Source organism: Cuculus canorus, chromosome 2, assembly GCF_017976375.1.
Source record: "Cuculus canorus isolate bCucCan1 chromosome 2, bCucCan1.pri, whole genome shotgun sequence".
NCBI lineage: Eukaryota > Metazoa > Chordata > Aves > Cuculiformes > Cuculidae > Cuculus > Cuculus canorus.
This window is the reverse complement of record NC_071402.1, coordinates 116,310,172-116,337,272: the sequence shown is the minus strand read 5'-3', so window position 1 is coordinate 116,337,272 and position 27,101 is coordinate 116,310,172. Positions and strand designations below refer to the sequence as shown.

General features: G+C 37.9%; 2 protein-coding genes across 4 annotated transcripts in view; one reads left to right on the top strand and one right to left on the bottom strand.

The window, feature by feature from the left end:
• The window catches only part of AZI2 (5-azacytidine induced 2), a 29,476-nt gene extending 10,149 nt beyond the window's left edge, over positions 1-19,327 (top strand). The window contains exons 2-8 of the mRNA XM_054057857.1: positions 1,238-1,467; positions 4,222-4,347; positions 4,679-4,778; positions 7,428-7,576; positions 10,250-10,311; positions 13,730-13,845; positions 16,694-19,327. Of these exons, the coding sequence (XP_053913832.1) occupies positions 1,243-1,467; positions 4,222-4,347; positions 4,679-4,778; positions 7,428-7,576; positions 10,250-10,311; positions 13,730-13,845; positions 16,694-17,082 (1,167 nt within the window). The 5' untranslated portion in view covers positions 1,238-1,242 and the 3' untranslated portion in view covers positions 17,083-19,327. The remainder of the gene's footprint in view (positions 1-1,237; positions 1,468-4,221; positions 4,348-4,678; positions 4,779-7,427; positions 7,577-10,249; positions 10,312-13,729; positions 13,846-16,693) is intronic.
• Positions 19,328-21,922: 2,595 nt separating this feature from the next.
• CMC1 (C-X9-C motif containing 1) overlaps positions 21,923-27,101 on the bottom strand; it is a 46,093-nt gene continuing 40,914 nt past the window's right edge. For 2 of the 3 annotated variants that reach the window (XM_054057855.1, XM_054057856.1), the window contains exon 4: positions 21,923-26,192. In XM_054057855.1, coding sequence (XP_053913830.1) covers positions 26,078-26,192 — 115 coding nt within the window. In that variant the 3' untranslated portion in view covers positions 21,923-26,077. The remainder of the gene's footprint in view (positions 26,193-27,101) is intronic. The other variant, XR_008448417.1, reaches the window with a different exon arrangement.

Here is a 27,101-nt window from a genome sequence, read left to right as displayed (position 1 = left end):
CCTGCCTTTTCTGCAAAGTTTTGCTATCAGGTCAGGTTTTCTGTTGCAATAACTTTTTCCTACAATATAAACTGTCTTCATTATGCTGATTTCTTTCATTCCAGCATTTCTGTTGGTTCATTAGCTAATCATGAGGAACTTAAGAATTTGTTCAAGGGGGAAAAATAAAAACAAAAAACCCAGCTTTTAGTAGTAGTAGCATCAGCAGTTTAAGTAGGGGAAGAAATGTTTTCAGGTAGCATATAGCATTTGTTAGTGCATCTAAGTGCAAGGAATCTTGATATTTGTAACTAAATAAGAATGAGTTGTATCATTTTTGTTTGGTTGATTTTGAGTGGGTTTTGTTTTGTTTGTTTTAAATCAAATACCTGAACTTGTTCCAAGTGAATAGTAAGATTAAAGAAAATGCTGTTGGGGGTTTCTCTTAAGCCCTGAAATTCAATAAAGTATATGGAGGTTTTTTTGAAGGTACTGTTTTGTTAATGAATGTTTTACTGTGCCCAAATGATGTGTGTTGTAACAAAAACTGCATCTAATGGTTACTTTGCATTTGTCATTCAAATGGTTTTGCCTAGTAGTTTAGGGCTATACTTTTCATATGGTCAGATTATTGTCAGTTTTCTCCATGTGTGTTGAGATAGATCGTGTTATTGAGTGTTTTCATTCTTGCAGCTGAAAATTACTGTAATCGTTGTTCAGCACAGGATGTTTTCTACTGTTAGCAAGTAAAGACCCATGCAGCCTCTTGAAGGACCAATGCAAGTGTACCCTAAGATTCCATTTTAAAGTTTGGGAAAAGTATAAATATTTGCGTTTAAGAATGAAGGAAATGTGGCTCTTGTGCTTAGGAGCCACAGGAGTTTGTTGACTTCTGGACACTATAATCTCTTTTATTGCTCAGGACTGGCTTGCAAAAATTCTAATATAACATTCCTTTGAAGGCCAGATATTTAGTACCAACCAAGTTCTCAGATGGTATCATAATAAAAATGCATTTAGATATTCATAAATTTGGTATGTACTCAAAAGTTTTTATCAAGTTTTCCATCCACCTTTTTTTTTTATTTAAAATGGATATCAAGATTTTTTTCTGCAAGATTGACATATTTCCTAATTATTCAGTCTTGTCATACTTAAACAGAAACAGCCTGCGGTATTATTTTGGAAGGTTTTCAGACTTGAGACTCTTGGTGAATTTGTCTTCAATTTTGCACTCATATCTGTTTTTTTTCAACAGCTGTCATGGACGAGTTTGTAGAGGATGACATCTGTATTTTGAACCATGAAAAAGCAGACAACACTCATAAAAGAGACGGGGAGATTCCTGTTCCATCTTATGGTGGAGATGAGTCTGTTGCTTCACACTTTGCACTTGTCACTGCATATGAAGATATCAAGAAACGACTAAAGGAGACAGAGAAGGAGAACTCCCTCTTGAAAAAAAGAGTGAGAATTCTAGAAGAGAAGGTAAGAAGAAAGTCAATTTATCAGCTTCTGGCAGCAGCTGCGTTTTAGCAGATGATTAAGTATTTAAAATAAATATTTAATATAATTTCCAAGTTAAAAAGTTCTTGTAAATTGTTTTATTTAACTGAAACAGTTTATTATTCTTGGTCTCTAGTTATGTCATACCGGGATTTTGATCCTTACTGGGCATATATGTGATGGAATGCGGTAGTGCCCTGCAAAGACACTGTCTTTGATTCACAAAGAGGTGTAGTTGTATTGGGTTGTTACTGTATTTCATCTGCCTCTTTATGGTTTTTATTAATTAGTTTATTAAGTGACTTAGACTTGGCACCTCACTATTCAACTATAAGTTGTCAGAATCCAGGAATTGTCTATCAGAAGAATCTCTAGGGCTCGGCATACTGAAATGATAAGGCAAAACTGTTTTTTAAGAATGTCTAGCTAGGTTTAGCTTAATAGCGGTCTCAAACGTGAAGTACAAAGTTGCTGTGCTTAACGTGGAGATGTTGGCTGGCTATTTCTTGATGTAGAATTCTAAAACCTAAAGGAATATAGGAATTTGTTTTACGTGCAGTTTGCCGTAGTCTTAGTATAGCAAAGTTCATTAAAGCTTAGAAAAAGACCATGGCACAGGCTTTTCTCTCTGATTAAAGAATACTATCATTAAATGTATATTCATCGTTCAGTAGTGAGTCTTTGTACTGTAGAAGGTCTTGACTTTGATAGATTGCTTTTTGATGTCTTAGGCTCTTTTCTTAGGGGCTTTTTATCAGGCAGTGTGGTGATAGGCCGGAGAGTAACGGTTTTAAGCTGAAAGAGGGGAGATTTAGGTTAGATATTAGGAAGACATTTTTTACTGTGAGGGTGGTGAGGCACTGGGGCAGGTTGCCCAGAGAAATCCTGGATGCTCCATCCCTGGAGACGTTCAAGGTCAGATTGGATGGGGTTTTGAGCAACCTGATCTAGTGGAAGATGTCCCTGCCCATGGCAGGGGGGTTGGAACTAGGTGATCTTTAAGGTTCCTTCCAACCCAAAGCATTCTACAATTCCATGATTCTTAACATAAGATGGAAAGATAGATTCTAGAGTTGGAGTTGAGACATTTATTAGTACTTAGTTGTAAGTATGTGTTACAGACTCTTAAAAGCTTACTAAGTATGTATTATTTTGTGGCATTGGAGTGAAGAGCTTGAGCCACACTCCATAGAACTTTGAAACACTTATTCAGAAGTTCTTGGTGACTAGTATGACAGGATTGACTTTCTGTCAAAAGGCAAAACGTTCTCAGCACTTTATATGCTGTCCAATGGGGGTCATGGGGGTAGGAATTATAGAGTTCTAGACTGAATATTCTCCGAACTGTGCTGAGTGTTACGTCTTTTTATGTGGTTACTCAAAATCACAATAAACAGGACTTGACCTTGACAATCCCTTTCAGTCTTGCATCTTTAGGATTGGCCTGGTACAGCTTAATTGTTTTGAAGATGATACTTTGTTTTGTGTTTTCCATAGAGAAAACTGTGGGTTTAGTATGTGAATACCATACAAATGGTGCTGTGAGAGGGGGGCTGTTTAGAAGGCCCAGACCATTAAGTTACAGAACTGTCTTTCAGTCTTTTTTAATGGTGAGTATACCTGTATCGTAAAAAAAAAAAAAAAAAAAAGTGTTACCACTTTCTAGTTTTAAATTTCCAAGCGTATAGAAACTTCCAGAAAGTTTGGTAAGGCTTATGTTCTATCGGAATTCCGTTATTTTGGGGGAGGAAAACGTAAAGGACAAAGCGTAAAATGAGTAGTATGCACAATTTGAGGGTCAATACATAAAGCAAAGGGCAGAAGCTTCCTATCTTTGTCTTTCTTTCCTGTGCTTCCTTCCAAGCAAACACCTGAAAGAGGACTTATTTAAGGTACATACATAGCTGTCACCTCTTGAATTTTGGTATATTTCTGTGTGTCTCTTAATTTTTAAGAAAACACATAAATCTATCTCAAATATCTACATTGGTTACACTGAATATATTTAAATGCCTCAATATCTTAAAGCAAATGTGCAGGATGACTAGAATGAAAAGGGTAATGCAGTACTTGGTCAAAACAAGGACTTTCTGTGTGAACAGATGTAATTTGGTGCAAGACTTCTCTTCTTGCTATCTTAGTAAAAATACTGAATATATTTTAACTCTGACAATCTAGTTGGTAGTGTTCATTCCTCCTTGCTTGTCTTTTACCTTACCAGGCAATGAGGTAGTGGTGATCTGGAAGTTAATAATTATTTGCAAATAATTCTGCTTTGGTTTTTTTACATGAATACACTGGGGGGGGGAAATCTTTGTTTAAATTATGAATAATTTAAAAAAATATGTTCAGTTCTTCTGAATTTTCCATGTGTTGTATCTTCATGTGCTTAACACTTTTTCCAAAGAGCAGTTTGTACATCCTCAGAGCCTGGAACAATATGACTAAGGAGTTGTCGGCGTGAGTAATCATGACTTGTCGGTGTTTTTTAAACATACTCATAGCAGTGAACCAGTGACCATTAAGTATGGCTAGAGAGTGCAGAATTTATTGATGGCATTCGTTCCACTTTTGTAAAAAATTTGGATCTGCATTAGCGTATTTGATAAATTTATTTTTTAAACTTAAAAAAATGGTGTTGGTTTAATGTTGCAGGCTGTACTGTTGCACTTTTTAAATTTTGCAGTTCTCCATATAACAGACATCACTTACTTCTTGCGTCTGTTAAACTTCTAGTTGCTTGGCTCCCGCCTGGAAGAGGAATGCAGTGCAGTTGGACGTGAACAAGTAAATAAGGCATACCAGGCCTATCGAGAGGCCTGCATTGACCGAGATAATCTGAAAAACAAACTGGATAAAATGGTATGGCTTTTTAAGTGACGATTTAAATGCATGTTATATAGTACTGCATTGTTAGTGAATTTTTACTGTAGAATTAATTTTATTTGCTGAAGATATGTGGTGTTTTTTCATCATTCCTTGGGTTTTTAAAATATATGAGGATACTTTATGTGGGAATAACCATTTTAAGTGTCTCAATTTTATTGTTGGGCTAGGCTAATGCTAAAAAAATAATCAAAGCAATTTTTTTTTTCTCATTTAGTTTTTTAAAATAAAGGTTGAATTGTCAGGCATGGTAGAAAAAAAAACCTTCACAAATTAATTTTAGGGTTTTTTTCCCCACTGAAAACAGATGAAAGAAAGTGAGGAATCCTTGAAAACCTTGAATGAACAATTGCAGTCTAAAGAAGTAGAGCTGTTACAACTAAGAACTGAAGTGGAAACTCAACAAGGTATGCATATGGTTGGTTCATTTTCATGTATATTGATTAGTCTTAGTGGTTATATTATGATCTCAGGGCATGAAGAGGTTTAACCCTGTATAGTGGCTGGATAAGGGAGGCATATACTACAGGGAGGGACTTTGATCTTGTGTCTGAGGATGTTGTCTTTTTCCACTGTAAATTCCAGTGTTCTTCCACTGTCGTTCTGGTGGGCAACAAGCTAAACAAGAGTCAGCAATGTGCCCTCGTGGCCAAGGAGGCCAATGGTATCCTGGGGTGCATTAAGAAGAGTCTGGCCAGCAGATTGAGGAAGGTTATTCTCCCCCTCTACTCTGCCTAACTGAGGCTACACCTGGAGTCTTGTGTCTAGTTCTGAGTTCCCCTGTGGCAGCTGACGGCACGGACTCTGTTTGGGTGCGAAAACTAAATCACTTTATTATGCCCAAGCAAAGCCTTATATACCCCATTAGTAAGCTACCCCAGTGATTTTCTACTCTAAAGTTGCGCAGCTACAAGGATTCAGCAAGAACTCTACTTGCTACAAATGTTTCTCTTGCCTAGCAACCAAAAAGTCTCAAAAGTTCCTTTGCAGTTATCTCAGCTCAGTGTTCTCTCCTGCTTAACTGTCCCACAGTTTCTTGCCAACCAACGCAATGATATGACCACGTATGCAGTGGTGGACTCTTCCATCCCCATATTCCCTAGTTCAAGAAAGACCAGGACTACTGGAGACAGTTCAGCAGAGGGCCACAAAGATGATTAGGGAACTGGAGCATCTCTCTTACGAGGAAAGGCTGAGACACCTGCATCTATTTAGCCTGGAGAAGACTGAGAGGGGATCATATCAGTGCTTATAATTATCTAAGGGGTAGGTGTGAAGAGGATTGGGCCAGACTCTTTTCAGTGATTCCCAGTGACAGGACAATGTGCACAAACCAGAGCACCAGAAATTCCACCTGAACATGAGGAAAAACTTCTTTACTGTGGAAGTGACAGAGCACTGGAACAGGCTGCCCAGAGCTCCTTCTCTGGGGGTACTCAAAACCCATCTGGATGTGTTCCTGTGCAGCCTGCTCTAGGTGAACCTTCTTTAGCAGATGGAGTTGGACTGGACGATTTCCAGAGGTCCCTTCCAACCCCGACTGTTGTGTCATTATGTAATAATTTGAGAAATGTGCACAACCTGACAGTTTAATAGGGTAGTCATGTACATCTTTGGACCCCACCATCTTTTCCTCAGAGTGGAGCTGGAGCATACTTGTTCAAGTATCAAACACTCTCCAGATGATATCACATCCTCTGGTACCTGCAGATGATCCAGCGTATCGCTTTGTGTCACTGTTGGGATATGACAGGTACAAGAGGATGTTGTGTACTGGTAGCTGCAGTTGACAACAGTTACTTAAAGTGCTGGGATATGAGGAAAGGTAGAAGGATGCTAGTTGTAGAAAGCCTGGTGAAAAGATGAAGGAGAAACAAACAGTGTACTCTGGCAATTCCAAAAGACCAAATCCAGCTTCTGTTACTACTCTTGTAGAGAGTGCTGTGTAAATAACAACTATGTAAAATATAACACTATGGAAGAACAAAAGTCTTTATTAATGTAATTGCAAGAAAAGAGAATAAGATGGCATCTGTGTAAAGTTGGAGAAACAGACTGGACTTCAGAGTCTGTAAAAAATGCAGTGGCTTGAAGGGCACTTACTTCCCAAGAGGACCTCAAAATTAAAATTAAATTGCAGAAGTTTTTAAACCTAGAAGAACAAACCATGTGTACTAGCCGTATCATTGTTGAGGACCTCGTGTTTTAAGAAGGTAAGAAGTGCAGAATTTATAAGGAGAGCTCTGAAAATGTGGCGATTTCAAGCTTTATTTAGGAATTGATTTTACTTATAAGTGGGTTCTGAGTACCTTGTTTAAGAAAGATCAGTGTAGCTTAAGCCTCTTTAAGCTGTTAAATCTAGAAATGAGTGTACTATGCAGTTACAGACTTGGAGGGGTTTCTTCCTGTTAAGTTTTTTCTTTTCTTACTGTCTAACTAGCGTCCTATTGACTTGAGGCTAGGATTGTCTTAGGCTGCTTCTTACTCGTAACCCAGGTGAATTTGTTCTGTCTTATAAGAAGACTTAAGTAACTTCTACGCTTTACTCTTTTGTTTTGATTGCATCTATTGTTGTTCTGTTTGGAACTTCTTGATATTAAATTTGGGGAAAACTTAGAGCAATTTACACGTAAGTATAAATCTGTATACATAAGTATAAATCTGTATACATAAGTATACATAAGTATAAGGGAAAGTCTCATTTTCAAAACATGTAAGAAGTATCCAAGTTGTTTTATTTTTCATATGTGTTTGCCATTAACTGATTTTCTTATTTCCAGTGCCTTTTTTTTTTGCTGTTACTATCTTTTCTGTTATGTAAAATCACCAGTGCATTCCTGGAAAGTAGGGCTCCATACTTTAAACTCAGAAAACAGAGTACTCGTCTGCCAATTACTTAACTGTTACTTTTTCTCTGTTGTACACTGCAGATTCTTCAGAAAGTACAGATTAACATTTTTGTAGGGCATGGGTTGATTGAGGTGATACCTTACACAGTGAGTTACATTCCTTGAACTGAGACTGAAATCTGATTGTCTCACTTGTCTTCTTTACAGTGATGAAAAATCTGAATTGTACTCAGTCCAGCTGGGAGATAGAAAAGCTGAACAGTGACCTGAAAGTGCATAGTCTTGAACAGGATCTAGAAAAACTCAAGCAAGAGTGCAACAGTCTCAGAAAGGAGTTGCAAAAATCCAAGCAGAAGGTACCTTTTATTTTTGAGGAATTTTTGTCTTGGTAGATTTTAAAACCCCACGTTCAAGCAAAATAAACAGTAAATAAAGAGATATGAAATCTATAACTGAGTGAAAGATGACCTTCTTTGTAAAATTAACCCTAAATATTTTCATAGGCTGTCTTGTTTCTTGGAAATAGTAACAGGCTTCTGAGGGAAGTTGTCACGGCACCAAGTCTTCCAGAATTCAAGGAGTGTCTGGATAATGCTGTTAGTTATAAGACTTAGTTTTAAGTAGTCGTATGGGTAGCAGGGAGTTGAACTCAATGATCCTTACAGGTCTCTCCCAACTCGAGATATTCTGTGATTTTACATGGGTATTTTCCCAGACATTGCCCATATAACAACAATAAATAAAGCTTTATGATTTCTTATAAGTAGCCATTCACATTGAAGTGATCTATGTTGGTATTTGTCTTGGGCTGGACTACTTGGAAAGTCTGGGCAAAACCTGGTCTCTTACCAAAAAGTACCTCTTTTCGGTGCACTTCACTGACCTTTCCAGGGCAAATGTCTGTTTTGAGTAACTCATTGTAATGTAGATGTTGTTAAGATCTCAAACAGAAAAAGCTCACCAATAATAAAAGGCCTTAAGTTTAAAAAAAATACATGTTTAGTGCTTGCTTACTGCTTTACATCTTACCTTTGAAAGGTGGAGTGGCAGTCTCTATGACTCTGCAATCATGCTGAAGTTACACAATAAATTTAAAAGATTTAAATGGGATTGTTTGAAGAGGCAGACTATTTTACATTCCTCATGGTCATGAATTATGATTATGTAATCTTGATTCAGATCGTATTTGAGTGAGTCAGTATTCAGGGTTTGTAAGCCTTGCAGATGAAATCCATCATCCCTGTCCATCATCCTGCCTATAAACAGGATTTGGTTCAATTTGGGAATGTTTCTTTGGCACATTTTCTTATGGGCACATTTACATTACTGCAAAAATATACTTCTGAAGTAAATCATCAGCATGGGCTGTTGTGCCTTGCATTACAGAGCAGCCTGCAGTATGGCAAAGGGATTCCTTTTGGATTAAACTAATTAAGATGCACCCCAACCTCTCCTGGGCATTCAGGGCCCAGACTAGAGCTAGCCTGAAGTAAAGTCCCTCTCTCCTGCTGGCTTCAAAGCTTATATTAGTTGGAGTATGGGGTTCTTACCGCTGAATGCATCTCTACAGATCAGTTGCTGCCACAACAGGATTATGTGCATTGTCTTGTCTCGGGTTTACTCTGTTTTTTTCCACTAGGTGGGGTTAAAGCACGTTACCTGGAAGGCACGTGAGGTGTTTTGTTACCTTCCCTTACTACTGGTTGTTGTTTTCACTTGTATCTGGAATTCTTTTAGCTATTTTCAATAACTTGTACATTCTGAAGGCATACGATAGCTTGTATGAAGTTCTAGTGCCTTCAGATAGCTCTACAGAGTAGAGTAACAGCTGTATAAGTAACTGAGGATTGCAGATTGTATTGTGAGTATTAATATTGCTAGAAATAACAGGCCAAAATAGCAGTTTTAAGGCCTAGGCATGACACTGATTAAATAACGCTTATACCAGCAGCTTTTGTTGCAAAGAACAAATATAAAGAACAGCTTTTTTCTTGGTTTTTTTTTTCTAAATATAATTTCTTCTTGATCCTGTTAACCGCCTAATATAGGAAATAAAAAGTTACATATTTTCAAATATGGGGTAATATAGTGCAACTGTTTGTTTTTTCAACTGTGAAACTGAATCCCTGATAGGTGGTGGTGGGAAAGTCTTCAGAAGAGGGAAAAATTGTCTGGTGAAATACAGGGAAATATGATCAGTGGGCAGTTACAAGTCAGCACTGTTTCAAATCCAGCTGCTATTTACATATTAGTGTTTTTAATTACATTAGTTAGCATTTTCAGATGTTTTCTACCTTAGGCAACTATACTTCCTTTTTTTTTTTTTAATTTATTTCTAGATATTCAAGTTTGTATTGTAGTTGATGCAGTCAGTACATTATATTGACAAGTTGTTTGAAACGTGTATAGGCTGTCTGGAAGCCACAGTAACGGGTATCAAATTCATAACAGCTATGGCTAAAGGGAACGATAGAGGGAGGGGAACATGAAGAGAAGGAATACAAATGGGAGCTCATCACAGGTGAGGGTCTAATAGAAACATGACTAACAAAGGGAGCCCATTGTTTGATTTGTTGAACAGTCAAGTTAGCTTCAGTGAGGTTGCTTGTATGCACAATTTAAAGCAGTCTTTCAGACTCAAGGGATAAATGATGTTCTATCATAAAAGTATGATGGAATTAAATCCATACTGAAACAGTTTTTGTTAATTTAAAGGTCTTTGTATACTGGGGCAGGGAAGGAACACAGGAAGACTGGTTTGTGGTTTTTTTTTTTGTTTTGTTTTTGTTTTAATATGCAAGTCCTTTCTCAGTCTTTGCTTTTCATCACAAATTGAGAGCTCAGCTGTTTAGAAAAAAGAGAGGAGAAGAGAGTATGCTGGTGGCTGAGCAACCACTGCAGCCAACACTAAGGAAGAGTAATTCTGACTTTTAATATTAGCGAACTTGTAGCTTCACTGCAGTATTTTCAGATAGATCTGAAATCATATGTTCATTCCTTCTCTATCTTCCCCTCACTCCGTTATGCAGGGCCAGGCTCAAGATGAAAATCCATTAAATGGGGACCTCCTTCAAAGGCAAGGCATCCAGAGGTATGAAAATCCCAATTGGCTTTTGTGTTTTACATTTAGTTTGCTGAGGGACAGTTACTTGAATAAGTAAATATTCTTGCAGCCTGTGCAAATGTATTATTTCAAATAATATTATCTACTTTCAGGTCTAGGTGTACTGATTGAGTAAGATCATTGTAATTCTTTTTTTCTTTGTTACTTTGGTAGTCCAGGATAAGAAAACATTTACATCTTCAGACTGGTTTACAGAAAATGGAAGTTAAATTATATTGGATTTTAAAATCAGCTTTTTAACAATTCGCTCGCTTGCAGTGGTAGATAAATTTCCAAGTCTCATCCCAGCTACAGAATATCCCCATTTTTGTGTATGGGGAGGTTTCTGTATTCACATAGGTGATGGCTTCAAATCTCGCTTACTGTTGGAACATACATTCTTACTTAGCACAGTGCAAAAATATTTCTACTAGAAGACGTTTTAGAGGATTTTTTAAAGCATCTTGAGACGAGGAGCCATTGTGTGACCCATTCAAAAGGCAATAGCGACTTTCCAGAAAAATGTTAGAGTATCAGAAAACATACATTCTCATTTTGCAGCCATTCAAATAATTGTGCTTATATATGAACTCCTATATTTTCCTGTCTTGAATATGTGGGCCCTGTTAAAAAGTATATATATATATATATATCCTTTAACTCTTTATACAAAAGAACGTTTAATGGATGCATGAAGGTTCCCAAATGTTCTGTCTTGCAGAAAAGAAATATGAACTGCATCTCTTATACCCAGTTTTGCCTGTTTGTGTACTTACACGATTTTCCACAAGAGGGAAGAGTGGTCCTTCATAATGACAGATTGTTCAATGTTATACCTCGTCGTAATTGGCTGTTGAGACGGGAAAAGCAATCAGTCACTGAAAGAGAAGAGCACAATATGTCTTTTCATATGTTCTCTGGTGTAATGATGATAATATTATACACACACCATACACATTACACTTTCACCTTTCACCTTGACCGGGTAGCTAGCTAGCTAACACTAGTGGTTTCTGCTGGAGCTTCATAGTCAGTCTAACACGCCTGAGAAAAGGTGTTACCTCAAGGTAAAGCAGTTATCTCTTTGATCTTCCAGAGCAGATTCATTCTACAAAGCGACGTCCAGGTGACAGCCATCTAAATTAGCATATGTAGAGTATCGTTTTTATTGCAACATGGTATAAATAATGAATGTGTAATGTGTACTGAATACATAAGCCTATTCAAAAGTCTGTGGACAAACACTTGAAGAACCTGTGCAAAACACTTGTAGCAAGCAATCCTACCGTTTATGGGTAACGGATGCATCTGCAGTTAGCTATGATTCCATGAGCTGTAGTTAGCTAACCTTTTGGAAAGTAATTATTTCACATTTATCAGCAGCCTGCAAATCTGACTTAAATTCTTGGTTTGCAAATCTACTTTACTATAGATTTAGACAATGCTATCATATTCAAGGTTTATATTACATGATAGAAGGCAGTATAGGACAAACTTCCCAGCATGTGGAATCTTTGGTTTTTAGTTGCAAATTCCTTGGAAGTTAGGCTTTGCAATGGGATTCTAGGTCAGTATCCACAAAAACAGTTCAAATACATTATGTGCAATGTAAATGGGATTCAGGTACCTGCATACCTGTACAAGATGCTTTTAAAAATAATAAATGCGTTACAAAATCTATTAAAGCACTTTCTTTCTGGTTTGTGGCAGACACTGAGCTTTTTCTTATATTTACCACTTTTATATACAAATATATTTAAATACTGAACAGTTCTGTTTTGATAGAACTAAAGTTTGTTTGATCTTATTTTTGAGACCAAAACATATGAATAAACGAAGCCTGGTTGCAACATCAATTTAATTTCGAATTGCCATCTCTTTAAAGTTCGAAGAGCCAAATGAATTCTGCAGTAAAAAGACCCCAGGTTTAGCTGAACTTCTTGTAATATCAATTCTGAAAGTTTTACCTTTCTATCTGTTACAACTGCTGGCACCTTATAGATTACCTATTAAACTCTCAGCTTCCTCTGTTCTTTAACAGAGTTATTGAATCTGAATATTTCATTCTGGGGACATATTTCCATGCATAGAAGAAAGCTATGTTTTAAAGGAACTCTTTTAGCATTAATGTGGAGACAGAATAAAGCTGTTTCTGGGACGGCTTTAGAACACATTTGTCTGATAAATTTCATGCAGCAGTGATCCTAAATTACTATTTTAGAGCTATAGAAATCTGTATATATGCATGTTTGAAATACAGTTGTTACAGATTAGTAGTTCTTGGACGTCTTAACAGGAGTTTGAGGTACTGAACTGTTTCTCAATAAATGTCTTTTAGGTGACTATAGGGAGGAAGAAAGAAATATTCTGAAAACTCATCCATGATACTTGTCCTCAATAAATGTGTTTTGGTAGAATGTTAAGCATTAAAACCACATTAAATTTTTTATTTCATGTTTAAGTTGAAGTAACTGCAGCCTTATGACTTGGAGCAGTAAGTTAATTGTTAATCAATATAAAGGTGGTGTTCAGTGGGCCTTTTGCTTGAAATTTTACCAAGAAACATATGGTGATGCTGACTTTTCTGGTTTTTTTGTTCTTGATTTGCCTGCCAGCTAATAGCCTGAAACTACAATGCTGGAACAGTGCTGCTGTTGTGAAACAGTGCTCATATTATGCTGTCTTATCAGAGTATGAGTTGGGTCGCTATTTTTTGCACTGTCTTATAAGGCAGTGTAGTAATATAAGTTAGCTTACTTGAATATGAAACAGTATGTTTCATCTGTGTGGGCATCCTCAGTTTGGATCTCGAGTATGTCGGCTGAATTCATTGTAGCAAAATTAATGGTGTAAAGACGCAAATATAGATTTTGATAGAATATTCAAAACTATAATCAATTACCATTTCTACGATCGTAACATAAGATGGTGTGTGGTGTCATTTATCAGAAGCCGTTCAAAGATAATCCCCTACCTTGTTTGCAGTCCAGTGTCCACTTAATATATATATTTTTTAAAAATAATTACCTGAAGATTACTAATTTTATGGTAAGATGGTTAGTTTCAAATAATGAAATCAAAGAATTATGCTTCATATTTCTTTCCATTTAGGGAACTTGAAATTATTAGTATTGTCTAGTATGTTAATATAGGATATATTATGTATTGTAATATGCAAGAGGTTTTTTATTTTTTATCAAATAAAATATACAAAGTGCCATCAGTTCCAGATAATTATCAGTACTGCTCAATTCATTTTGAATTATGGTACTGTAGTAAAATTGGCAATGTATGTCAGGCAAAAAACAATTTATGACCAGTCAGTGCTTGATAAGCATGTTAATAGGCATGAGGATGCTTTAGAGAGAGCAGTTATTTAACTCTTAAAAAATTTTTGTTTTGAAAGTGTGCAACAAGCATATTGGGAACTGAAGAGAGAAATGTCTAATTTGCGTCTAGTGACTGATGTGCAAGCTGAGGTTCTACGAAAACTGAAAACAAACCCAAGAGCAACCAAGAAAGGCAAGTCAGTGTTTGCAGTAACAGACCTTCTGAACACAAACCATTGATTCAAGCTGTACCATTTGAGAAAGAAACTAGCTATCATATCTCATCAGAATCTCATCAATTGAAGTTGATAAGCTAGACCATATTATGGTTGCAGCCTACCCATTTTGTGCTTTTGCTTCTGTCTCATACTGGTCAACTTCACACATAAAGGTGTTGCTGATGTGTTTTTTCTTCAGTACTGTATTCTGTTCCCCTTGTGGCTTTTTTCTCAGTCAAGTGTTGCTTATGTGCACAAGGCTGAGGTGTTAAGTTTACTCGTATTTGACCTTTTACCACAACTACTTCATATTAGGGGTGGGGGGAAAATCTCTTTTTTTGCAAACGCAGTCTTATTTTCCCAGTATGGAGTGTAGGAAGTATTAATTTAGCCACTTTTAAAAATCAGACTTTAATAGACTGAAATTCCTTTATGGCTGCGTATTTATTTATGTCAGCATTTAGCAAAGTTGGCTTTTCTGGCAAAATAATATGCAAAATGACATTTTCTGAATGTCAAATACTGAGGCTACGAAACTACCTTACTTTTGCTGCTACATTGCAAAAAATTGAGGGAAAAATACTTTCCTCATAAAGTATGTATAATTTCTGTGAACAGTTTCATTAGGTGGTTCCTTCTGTTTCACACCTGTGTTTCTCTCAAACCAAATGTTTTATGAGAGGGCGTTCTTACTTCGGTGGGGCTGGACTATCAGTCTGACACATCATTGCAGTGTCTGTTTCCTTTTGTTTTCTGCTCACTTCAGTTGTGGTATTTACTGTGTTCAGATGATTGGAATGCAGATGATGTCAGTGAGACAGTGAACTTGGTTATAATATATCAGTGATAGTCTCTGATGTCCCTATCCAGTACAAGAGTAAGACATTTTGTTTCTCAACAGCTTTGACTGTCTCAGTGAGGTAATGATAGGATTTACCTCCAGATCAATCACTGCCTTTGTCTGTGGCCACCAGTGATTAATGATCGCTCTCTGGTAAACTATCAACACATTTTGTAGACTTGGACATCTTGTTATCAGTTGAGTCCATGTTCTTAGAATTCTAAGATGCATTTCTCAAAATACTTCAGCAGAAAAACGAGAAAATGAATGAGCTTTTAATCCTTAAGTCTATTAAGGTTTGATGTGATCATGTATCTTATTTTTAATTTGGAGTTAACCTGTCTTGCCACTGCACAAGTACTGATTTTTCTCTGTCACCTGGTGAGCAGTCTGATTTCTGCAGTTGCAGAAAAAAACGTGGTTCATCCACAGCTATGAAAGACATTTCTGATTGATTGAGAAACAATGGATTTTTCTGACATTTTGCTCTTGAGAATTTACTGGAAAAAAAGCCTACAGAAGTATGTGAGTGGACAGGTTCAGCAGAAATGAAAACAGTATTTTATTGTGTTTTTTTTACCTTGCTGTCAGCCACATTTATGAATGCAATGGAGATATAGCTGTGCTTATATTTATAGGAAAATCTTGGCTTATGGAAAATATGGGTAGAAATGACTTAAAACTTCCACTTTCTATACCTGTAGTAATAGCTGTTTCATATATAAAACTAGTTTTATATGTTAACTGTATCTGTTTTAATGTTAACAGTATCTGTTAACATGTGGATTCTACTTACCTGTTGCTATGTGTGAAGATGTTTTCAACAAACGTGCATCCTCTTAAAGGAGGTTTTTTACATTTTCAATCCATTTTCAGTGAATTTCATTTTTCTGGAACTTCTAAAGACCTCTAGACCTGAAATTGCTTTTTACATCTGCCAGCACAAAGAGGGCAAATCCATTTCCTTAGTATGTCATTCAGATGTGATGCTTTGGCTACTGGCAAGTGCTTTTGGCTGTCATTTGCAAATTCTGTACTGCCTTTTAGTTTATAGTGACAAATAGAAGTTGTATTCTTTGACCAAGATATTGGCTCCTTTTTCTGTCCTTGAAACGCAAAACTTACAAATCACAGTTCTTACTCAAAATTCACAGATGTTCTAGAAAACTACTTGCAAGATATGAGTTTCTTTAACTGCAGGAATCATTAATCTGCTCCCATTACGTGTCGATGTAAATTATCACTACAATAAAAGACCTGCTTGTATGTGGCCATCTGTTCAGATGCGTGTTGAAGGTGCGGTTCTTTCATGTCAGGTAGATTCTGTTCCGTTTCAAAATCCTCTCCTTCCCATGCCAGGAGTTTAAAACTCCTCTGGAATTTCCGATGGATGAACATTGCAGTCTGTCGCTTTCCTTTCAGAAGTCAGACAACAGCAGTTTTCTAGAACAGCTGTAAATCTTGAGTCAGACCTCCCAGGCAACAGCAGAGCCCACAGAACCAGTGAACACCCTGCATTTCCCTCTTACTGCTTCATGGACAGTCAGAATTCAGGTTCTTGGCAGCCTGAGAACACAATTTATTAAAAGAATTAGTAGAGTAGGAAGAAGCAACGTGCTGAATTTGGTTGATTTCTTCAAGTGCATGAAAATCCTTTGTGTTTCAGCATTCATTCCAGTTTTGCCAAAAAGATTCATTGCTTGGTTTGTGTTCTAATGAGAGCTGGGAGGTTTCCTTGGTGCTGAGTGTATTTTAGACATTGCAATTTCAGTATCTCTGGTTCATCTTGCCATATCAGAATAATGAGAATAGTACATTCAATTTGTAACTTTTAAGTAGTTACTGAAGTAAAATATAGTCTGATAATTTGTGGCTTGAAAACATTGGGTTTCATATCCCTGCTATACTGTAGTACCTTTGGAGTATGTGAAAAATGCATTAGATAATGTAATTTAAACATCTTTTTTATCTTCTTTCTCCAGCTGCCTCTACTGTACCAGTCCAATGTGTTGACTTGAACGTTTCAAAGCTGAATTTGACATCTGGGGCAGTCTATAGAAAACTCTCACAAAATGACAAAAAGCTTTGCAACGCTGTGTCTCCTCCACTGCCGAGAGATGTCACCATTCCCTCTGAAAGGGTGACTCTACAAGCATGGACAGATGACAGACCCATTCCAGTTGATGGCAAACCATTTCAGGAACACCATTCTTTTGGAAAGAGCTCTCTAGAAGATAATTCCTGGGTATTCCCAAGTCCTCCAAAGCCTAACGAGAACACGTTTTGGGAAATGAAAAATAAAACAACTTTGTTAAACTGTCCAGTAGATTACCTGGATCGGTGCAATCAAAACTGTCTGCACAAGAGTTAAACAATTTTTAGAGTGAACTGAGGCGTTTTTAGAATGGATCTGAATAGGCACCTTAACACTTGAACTTTTAAAGGAGGAAAACAGATTGCCTGGAATGTTCTTTCTTTATTTTTTAATTCTAGTTCCAGAACAGAAAGCCCAGTCTTCCTCTGCTGTAAATCGGGAGTGAGTTCCTTGAAGTTAAAGCTGTGCTGCTTTAATGTAAGTAGAAGGAGATCTAGCATAGTGCCTAGATAGGCTTCCACTGCAGATGGCACGCATTTGCAAATGATGACACTGAAAAGTGAGTTCTTGGAATAAAACAAAATAACACAGTTCTGTATTTGTTTGCTATTTGTATGTTATCAAGAAAATATTTGGTATGCTGTGTTAAAACTTGTACCAGCTCTGACTTAATTTTTTACAGTAGGTTTTTTTTTTCCCAGAGTAAGGCATAAAGTGAAGCACTGGATTATCTCTCCTTTCCTCCTTTCAATTAACTTTCTGATTCCTCTGGTTTAGAAATGCATTTTTATGTAATTTTTAACAAAGGTGAGATTTATTTTTGGTCAAAATCTTGATTTATATTAGATAGTGGCAAGAGAAAAATTGCTCCTAGGCTGTCCTGTTTAGATTGCACCATTTTGGGCCTTTATTGGGAATTATAAAGGATCATAAATAAAGCTGCTGAACCCTATGTGCTGTAGGAAACTTGAATGAATTCTGTGCATAGTGGTGCCTGCTACGGAATCATCCTGCTCACAGTGCAGTTAACCCCTATTGTGCCTCCTCTGCGCAGCACCAGAACTTTGGCTTTGTATTTGTGTGGCGGTGAAGGCTACTAACTTTTCTTTTATTAAAGAAACAAAGCCTTAATTTAATCAGGTGTTGTAACATAGGAAGTGGTTTTGTGGTACCGTTAGCATGCCACGGGGAAGTAGAGTTGGATTGCAACTACCTGCTTTATAGGTTATGGGTGTCTAGGTACTGTTTAGGGGTTTTATTCCCTCTTAAGGCCAAGAAATGTTTTTAGACAAAATATAATTTATGCCTTTTTAAAAAAAACAAACCTGCTTTGCTTCATACCTGGCTGAACGCAACAGGGTTAAGCGAAACGCCTTGACTGCTCAAAACGTTGAAGAAAAATGCTTTGCATTTTAGATCCACGATCCCCGTCCTGTAATGTGTGAGAAGATACTTAATACTAAATATGTTATTTAGAGATGGGGGGGTGAGTAAAGTATTCAACTTGACAGGGTCCAGCTTAAGATCAGTGTAATAAAAATTATTTTCACAGCTGTTTAGTAACAAATTATCTTAAAATTGCTTGGCGATACATGAGGAAACTGCCTGTAGCATGGCCGTAGTAATGATGGGCTGTAAAAGAGTTACTGAGGTGCTGCGTGGTTCCAGGTGCTTTCTTCCCTGTGGAGTAAGTACTTCACATGATGCCCATCTTCCCCTCCTCTTTTGGTTTGTCTATCACAGTTGAAAACATGCCTTCTGGATACTTTCTACTATCTTAGTGAACAGCATACATAAATAATGTTTCCCATATAGTTTTTATCTTTCTATTATCTTGCTCACGTATACTGGCTTGTCTGTGATTAATGGAAATGGTGTCGGATGCTGGAATTTATTCTGACCAATGAACACAGCTGACTCAGGGGAGTACAATCTCTTGGAAAGTAATAGAACAAAACCCAATATGCATAAAACAAATCCAAGTCACTAGGCTTTAGCTGATAGAACCAACTACCTGTGTAATAACAAAGCAGCAGAAAACATTTCTCGTGTGGCTGCATAAGCTATATGGTATCTAGTTCTGATGTAGCTTTCTGGGGTTGCCCACCTCAACATTACAGAGGTTTTTTTACTAAGTAATGTATTATCCAACAGACAACACGATTAATACTTCGATTTGTGCAATGAATTCTGCTGTGTAAGATTTGAAATAAATTTATTTTTGTTTGAAATTGGTTTCTCTTACAAATCTCCTTTCAGCATTTGGCACAAAGTTTTTTACTCTGTTTTAATTTCTTGATTATAAAGGTCACTGCAAATGCAAACAATTAAGGTTGAGGTGAATTTTCCCTCCATTCAGGAAAAATATCAAACATCCTCTGCAGATCGCTTCTGTGTGTTCCGGGAAAAGGATTCTCTTGGATGTTGAAACCTGAAGGACTTTTACCTTAAGTCACGGCGTGTTCCTATGGTTTGATTACATGTATCAAAAGGTTCCTGGTCAACCTGTCATGTGTGATGGGAAAACTTAAAGTTCCTCTGGGCTGTGCCTGAGAATTTCTGGACTTTGCCTTTGACTTGTGGTTTATCTTCTGTGCTGCTTTCCGTGCTAGAAAAAGGAGCAGTGACGTTTGCCAGGAGGGACTTCAGAAGAAGTGCTGATACCTGGGAGAGGAGAGCAGGATGATGGAGAGCTTGCTGTAGGCAGCATTTCCAATCCAGTCAGTCATTGCTGCGGCCAGACCATAACATAGGAAAAAGAAGTCCCCAGATTTGAAGTCACTTGGGAGCTCACTGCCTGTGAAGCATCTGCTGGTCTGAAGCGTACAATCGCATTTTGACTCAAGATGGAAAAGTCATTTAAATCCATGTCACTGGTGGCTTACAGTGTTTTTTCCATTTTCAGGAGTGAAAGCTTTTCATCACAGTGACAGCAAATTACATGCAGAAGGAGCCAGCGTAAAGGGGTTCTGGTGTTTTGTGTGCATACGCGGGCATTTCTATATAAAACCATAAAAATGCATAAAGTAAGGACCAAAGTATGCTGAATGACACACACAAAATATCACTTGAATACAGACTTTGAACATTTTAAAGCTTCACCCAACCCACAGATTTGACAATTTTTAATTTAAGAAAACACTAATTCCATTTAACAGAAATGGAAGACGGCATTTGAGGCAGCAGGAGGTTACTTTGCACACTTAAGTGGGCATATGGCAAGCTGATGAATATGTATTTGGATATTTGGAGAGCTGGAATAACCTAATAACTCATGTAAACTTCCACTGTTTGGTTAATTTTAAATATTTTTTGTAAATCTGATCATTTTAAGATTCCCTGCCAGCTCTATGGGCTTGCAGCTGATTAGTTGTCCTCTTCTGTGAAGTAACGATATCAAAAAAAAACCAAACAAACTCCCAAATTAGCTGTGATGCACTGTCAAATTTTACAGCTGGAAAAAGACAAGAGCAGCTCTAGACATATGGTGGAGTTACAGTAAGGCAATACTTAGTCCAAAGAACTCAGCACAGGCCCATCTAAGTAGAGTCATAGAATGATTTGAGTTGGGAAGGACCCTAAAGATCATCTAGTAATCATGGAATAGTTTGGGTTGGAAGGGACCTTAAAGATCATCCAGTTCCAACCCTCCTGCCATGGGCAGGGACGTGTTTCACTAGATCAGGCTGCCCAAGGGCCCATCCAGCCTGACCTTGAACACCTCCAGGGATGGGGTAGCCACAGCTTCCCTGGGCAACTATACTGGTGATTTAAAGCAGGTTTAATTTGCAAAGCTATTGCAGGAGACTTTGAGGCTCCTGTGCGCAGACACCTGTATTTTTAATGATGCCATGGCCTGGTGAAGGAAGAGGGAAAGGTTCTGGTACTGGACTGACTTGCCTGCATTTTCTTCTGATTTTGAGACAGGCCAGAAGACCACTTGCAGAGCAGTAAGGTGTTTCCCTGTTGCTTTCTGTACGTTGAATACAAAATGGCATGTGGGGTGTGGGGTTTTTTTTTGGGTGGGTGGTGTTCTATTATTTGTATTGTTTTGGTTTTTAAGGGTCAGGCTTTTCCCCCTTTTTGTGCACTATTTGTAGTTGTAGGAGCATAGGACAGTGGACAGAAGTGTTTCATTTTTTTTACTATCAACACTAAAATTAAAGCTTAATTTTAACAGAGATGCAAATTCCTAAACTGAATAAGCAGGTGAACCGTTCTGATTTTTCTTTAGATCTGTTGTCTGTAGTAAATATGATGTAAACTGACATCAGCATCCAGCAGAATTCATGTCATTGTATTTTAAGATGGAAGAGAAAGTAAGCGGTTCAAACATGAAGGCAACACAAGATACAGTAATTAGGTGGTAAGACGATGGCTTTTGAGTGTGGGTGGTGTTTGATCTAGGAGAGAAGCATGAAAGAAATAACCATGTGCTTATTGGTACTGAACTGATTTATAACTAGATGGAATATTTCTGTTTCAACTGTATTTGACCATTCTTGGACCAGCAGAGTAAACGGAGAACACAGGAATTAATAGGTTGGGGCAAAAATAATTGCCGATTTTGTAATTGTAAACTGTGATGCTTATTTTGGATTAAACCTTTATTTAACTTGCTCGTGTAGTACAGCATTTTGAAGTGCACAATTCGCTCTACTTATTTATGCTAATGATTTTGTTTTCACTGTTTATTTTTCATATATTATGCTGCCAAATTAAAGGAGGCGAAAAAGCACATTCAAGCAATTTTGTTATATGAGTTCAAAAGGGGATGTAGAGCCGTGGAAACTGCCAGCAATATCAACCAAGCATTTGGCCAGCGACCGTCAACGGAAGTTCAAAAAATCTCCAAAACTGGTTCCAAAAGTTTTGTAGCAGAAATGAGAGTCATAAGGCTGAGGAGGGTCACGGGCATCCTTCAATATACAACAATCGAGGGCCAGTCCTGAAGTGGACCCATGCCAAACAACTCAAGAGGTTGCAGAAGAACTAAATGTTGACCATTGAACAGCTGTTTGGCATTTGCACCACGTGGGAAAATCAAAAAGACTCAACAAAATGGGTGCTGCACAAGTGGAATTAAAATCAAAAAAATCACTGTTACGAACTCTGCGTTTCTTTTTGCACACCAAAAATCAATTTTTTGATCGCATTGTGATGTGATGAAAAATGGATTCTATATGACAACCAACGGCATTCTGTGCAGTGGGTGGACCAAGGTGAAGCACCAAAACACTTCCCGAAACCGAAGCTGCATCAAAAGAAGGTTATGGTCCCTGTTTGGTGGTTGGCAAGTGGAATCATTCACTACAATTTCTTTAATCCTGACAAAACCATCGGAACAAAGACATATTGCCAGGAAATTGACAAAATGCACCAAGAACTGCAGTGCCTACATCAAACGCTGGTCAATCAAAAAGGACCAATTCCACTCCGTGACAATGCCTGACCACGTCTTGCAAATGACTCTGCAGAAGCTGCACAAACTGGGCTATGAAACTCTACCTCACCCAGCTTACTCACCAGACCTCTCTCCCACCGATTACCACACTTCCAGGCATCTCGACCACTTACTGCAAGTAAAGGTTTTCCATAACCAAGCAGCAGCTCAAAACGCCTTAAAAGAATTCATCAGTTCCAGCACTGCAAAATCCTATGCTTCTGGAATAAACAGACTTTTCTTGTTTGCATAAATGTGTAGATGCTAACAGTTCTTATTTTGATTATATCTCAGTTTAGAATAAAATTTATTACTGCTTTAAAGTTAATGGTTAAAACCAGTAATTATTGTTGCTCTAACACTTGCAGGATTTACTTGATGAAGAGTACAGCTCTACTAAATATGTGGTAGAATGTGTTCCTGGCTTACAGATTAATTGCTGGGTGAAGATGCAGAGACTGCAATGATAGGTAGTTCTACTCCTCTTTGAAAACCCTGTCCATTACAAACCGCCACTCATCTTTCCTCGAAGTGGTCATTTTACTCTACGAAGGCAAACATTTTGAATATGTGTATGACACCTTTTTGCTCACTCTTTTAGGCTTCAGATTTGTCAGGAGCTTGTCTCACGAGTTTGAAAAGAGCTTTAATAAACTGAAAGAGTACAGCCTGAACTAAAACGTGTGGGTGCTTTGCCAAGTTCTCCCAAGTCCTACAAAGAGGCAAAGACAAGCCCCTTCCTGGCAGAAACCGTGGCAGCCACCTTGCTGAGCTGTGTGAGGGTGCTTGGTAACAAATCAGTCTTCTAGTTTTAAGACCTTACTCCATCAATGTCAATCAATAGTGCCACACAGTGGATGGTTTTCAACTGGCTGAGCACGTGGCTCCCGTTAAAAGACGCAAGCATGGGGTGCCAGGCTAGTTTTACAGCTACAATGAAAGCTGTGCGACTTCGTGAACACTTCTTGTTGTAACAGGGAATCATAAAATTGGAACTGCAAACATTTGGTAAAGCCACCTTAATTTGTAAGAGGGTCGAGTGTTGGAAAATGTCAGGCACGTATACAAATATTAACTATGATGGGCTCATGGCAATGCCACACTTCAGACTTTGGCTGACCTACTTGTGTTAGTCCCTGCCTCTGCACTTAGCTTTTTTTTTTATATTAACAGGCTAACTTGGAGATGCACCTCGATCAGTTCCATCAATTGTCTACTCCTTCGCAGAATAATATGTAAGAATCCTGCAGAATGTATTTCAAAATGAAAAAAAAAAACCCAAACATACAAAGAAACATCTAGGGACCATTAATTAGAGTTGCAATCCCTGCTTTAGATGGAGATGGCTATGTGAAGTACTGCCTGCCTGCATCCATGTCTGCTCCCTTCCTCCTCCCGTACAGGTGCCTACTCTTAGTAAGCAAGGCAGTTCCATGTTTTGTGTTGTTGAGGTGGAGGGCCTGAGAGGAGAAGAGAGACAGGCTTCCAGAGCTTTACCCTCTCATTATTCCTGAGTTAAATTCTGACAAAACAGTAGCACTCTTTCCAAAGGTACTCAACATGTAGCAAAAAACCTTCCAGTTCGCTGCAGAAGAACAGCTGAAGGCTTTGTCAGTACTGCTGTTTTCTCACACTGATTAGGATCATAGGCTGCTTCCTGTTAACCTGAGTAGGAAGGAGAGGTTGCAGCTGAGACAAAAACAAAAGCAAAAGCAATTTACTGTTGGTTACTTCATAGTACTCATTCTTTCATTTAAACTTTAAATAAAAGATGTAAATGCACTTAGAACACAGGATACTGCACAAGACATTAAGAAAGTGAAAGGTCTGAAATCAAGAATTCAAACCTAGGAATTAAGGCTGTGGGTGTATTACAGAGGAAGTTGATGCCAGAGCCAAGGGCAAAGCCCAGCTATAAGTGTACACCAAGGTAAATAAAGGAGGAGCTTCACTAACCCCATTCTTCCTTATACACACAACAGTGTAGATAAAGAGAAATGAATGACATGTTAATTCAGTACATGCAATTTCAGGCTTGACATCAGAGCTTGATTATTGCAGTCCTTCACTTAAAGCATGTATAGAACGGTGAGGGATTAATACCTGCGGGTTAAACTGGGCTTTGTTCCACAACAGGCATTAATTCCTCCCCAGCAGTACTCAGTGCACCGGGGTCCCCCCTCACCTGCTGAACACACTTCCTGCAGTGCCAGAAAAGGAGAAGCCCACTGCTGGTGCTGTTGTCTGTTTTCACCAGCTGTGGTGGGAAACTGAGGAAACCCTAGGTGAGCCCTTGCTGCAGGCATGTACCACTGGCAGCACGCAGCACTCGCCTCTAAAAGAATGCTCATCCCAGCCCATATCTTCTTTGGAAGTGCTTTCCGACAAAAATTATAACCATCCAGGCTCACTTTCCAGAGGTTGAGAATGGAGCATGTTTTCATAGTGAAATAACAGAAGAGCTGCTGTCCTTAAAACACTTGGCCATCTACTTAAGTTTCCTCTGTTCTAAATACACTCACCAAAACAGCTAATTTTCCATTAACTGATTTGGAATATTTTTGTTTTCTAGAATGCTTGAACTGAGGATCCAAGAGCAAATAATGTGTGTAGGAAAGTTTATTCCACAGAAGCTGTGGAATCTAAAATAAACAATTTAGATTTTACATGTTCTGAGGGAAAAGTAACAAATCCTACTTATTCAAGAAAAACTTTTTTTTTTCGCCATGTGAGTGGGCTTTTTAAATGCAGCCTTTCCTTGCTTGTTAAATATTTATTTCAAAATGCTTCAAAAGATACCTCAGTATGGTAATACAAAGTTTTACTCGCTATCTCTAGTGGAGCTGTTTATGCATCTGAGAGTTCTACAATTACACAGCTTCAAGTATCAGAACATGAAAGATATTTTTCATGCCCCTTTTTAAATAGGAACTTGCTTACACTTAGTTTCTGCGAGATGTGACTTGCATCTTACGTACCTAGTTTAGTTTACCTGCTTCCACCCGTAATCGTTTTGCAAGTGTGGTCACTCGCTCGCTCCTGAAGTGTGGAAGCGTATACAATCATCTTCATTCTGCAAGAGGAAGGCAAGGGAGGATCCTGCTCTCCATGGCTTTGCCTTCAACGTGCCTTCTCCCACTCTCAGGGTAGGAGACTAGATCAGATGGCTCTTTCCTCTGAGTCAAAACAGTCGGTCTGGGCCACACGCAGGCATGGGGCATTCATCTCTTCTGAAAACGCAGACTTAAAAATGAGTCATAATTTTTAAGCAGAAGTACTACCAGGCTCTTATATGACTCAATATTTTCATGAAAAAGATAATTTGGTCCAAGAAGCCGCTCTTCCTTGCTTTTGCCACCCTTCTCTTCTAGAAAGAGCATCAAGAGCATATCCGTACAACCTTAGCTTCAGATGACAAACATTAATGGAAGAATTAATGCCTACAGTGGAACAAATTTTAATGCACACACAATTTGTGATCAGTTAATACAACTTAAAATATTCCCTCTTTAGGTTTTTTATGCAGTCTGCAACTCATGACTAGGGACAAGCTTTATATTCCCAAAGGCCTTTTGTAAATTGGTAACAAAACAGAGGTACAGACCTTTGCAAGTTCTCTTGCAAATTGTGACAACGTGCTTTTTATCTTTAATTACAGAAAATTAAAAAATTTACTTTCAAGTTCAGAGATTATTTTATTCTCCACTCATCTCATTTTGTATATTTCAGTTAAATTCCACACAGATGGGTACAGGTGTTTTTAATCTGTTTAAATCAAGTCAAATCAAAGTTGGATATAAAATTTGAAAAGTTCGTTTTAAGTTTTAACTACACATTTGAAGCAAACTTCTGCCTCTTCTTCTTAATTCCAGTTGCTCTGTATTCTTCTCTTTGCTTCAGATATTCTGTTTTGCATTCTTCATAGAACAATGGATCAGAATAGCTACAAGACACAGAAATACATAATATTGTTTTTCATCTTGGAATATGGAACAAGCATTGCACGAGTAACACTCGCAACTGATCTTCCTTTCACACCCAAAGAAAATTTGCCTGCCTTCAATAATAAAATACTTTTTTTATATATATATAAAGCACACAAACATTCAAAGTTATCTTCATAAACTCTGAATCCTGAGTCGGTCTGCATGCTCTCATGATATTGCTCTCTCCTGAGGCACAGTCATTTCCAAGCCTCTACAGTGAAGCCATGAAGAGGAAAGACAGAAAAAAGGAAAGGTATTGGTGTTTCAGTTCAGCTAAATAATTTGTTATTATTTACAGTTAGTGTCCTCAGTATGGGAATCTGCAGAAGTACACTCATATTTATGCACCCAAGCAACTAGGAACAGGTTCAAGAGTCTGTCTTGAACAGTAAACATGCAGGTACTTCATCATTAAATTTGATTCATTCTTCTCACAATTTTGATTTAAAGTGTAATTACACAAGAACTAAATACTACTTTCCATAGCGTCTCTTTGGTTTGTGTGGATTTTGGGTTGTTTGTGGTTCTTTTTAAAGGCAAAATTTAATGCATGGACGTACAGACAAATACAACTGAGTAACTCCAGCAAGCTCTCGCTGCAGTTGGGCTTGAACTATTGCCTGGCTACACGGGTTTTATCATCAGTTCCTAAGCACCTGAAAATAACTGTCCCTAGTTTAAAGGTTTAACAGGGCAGGACACGCATTCCAGCAAGAAACCAAATCAGCCTCCTTCTTCTCCCCGTCAGACTCAAAAAAACCCCAACCTTCACCCTGGGAAGTCAAGAATTTCAGCCTGATGGCACTGGGGATAAGTTAGACTTCCGAAAGAGACATTTCAATCCACCATGGATCAAGTTGTCCCAT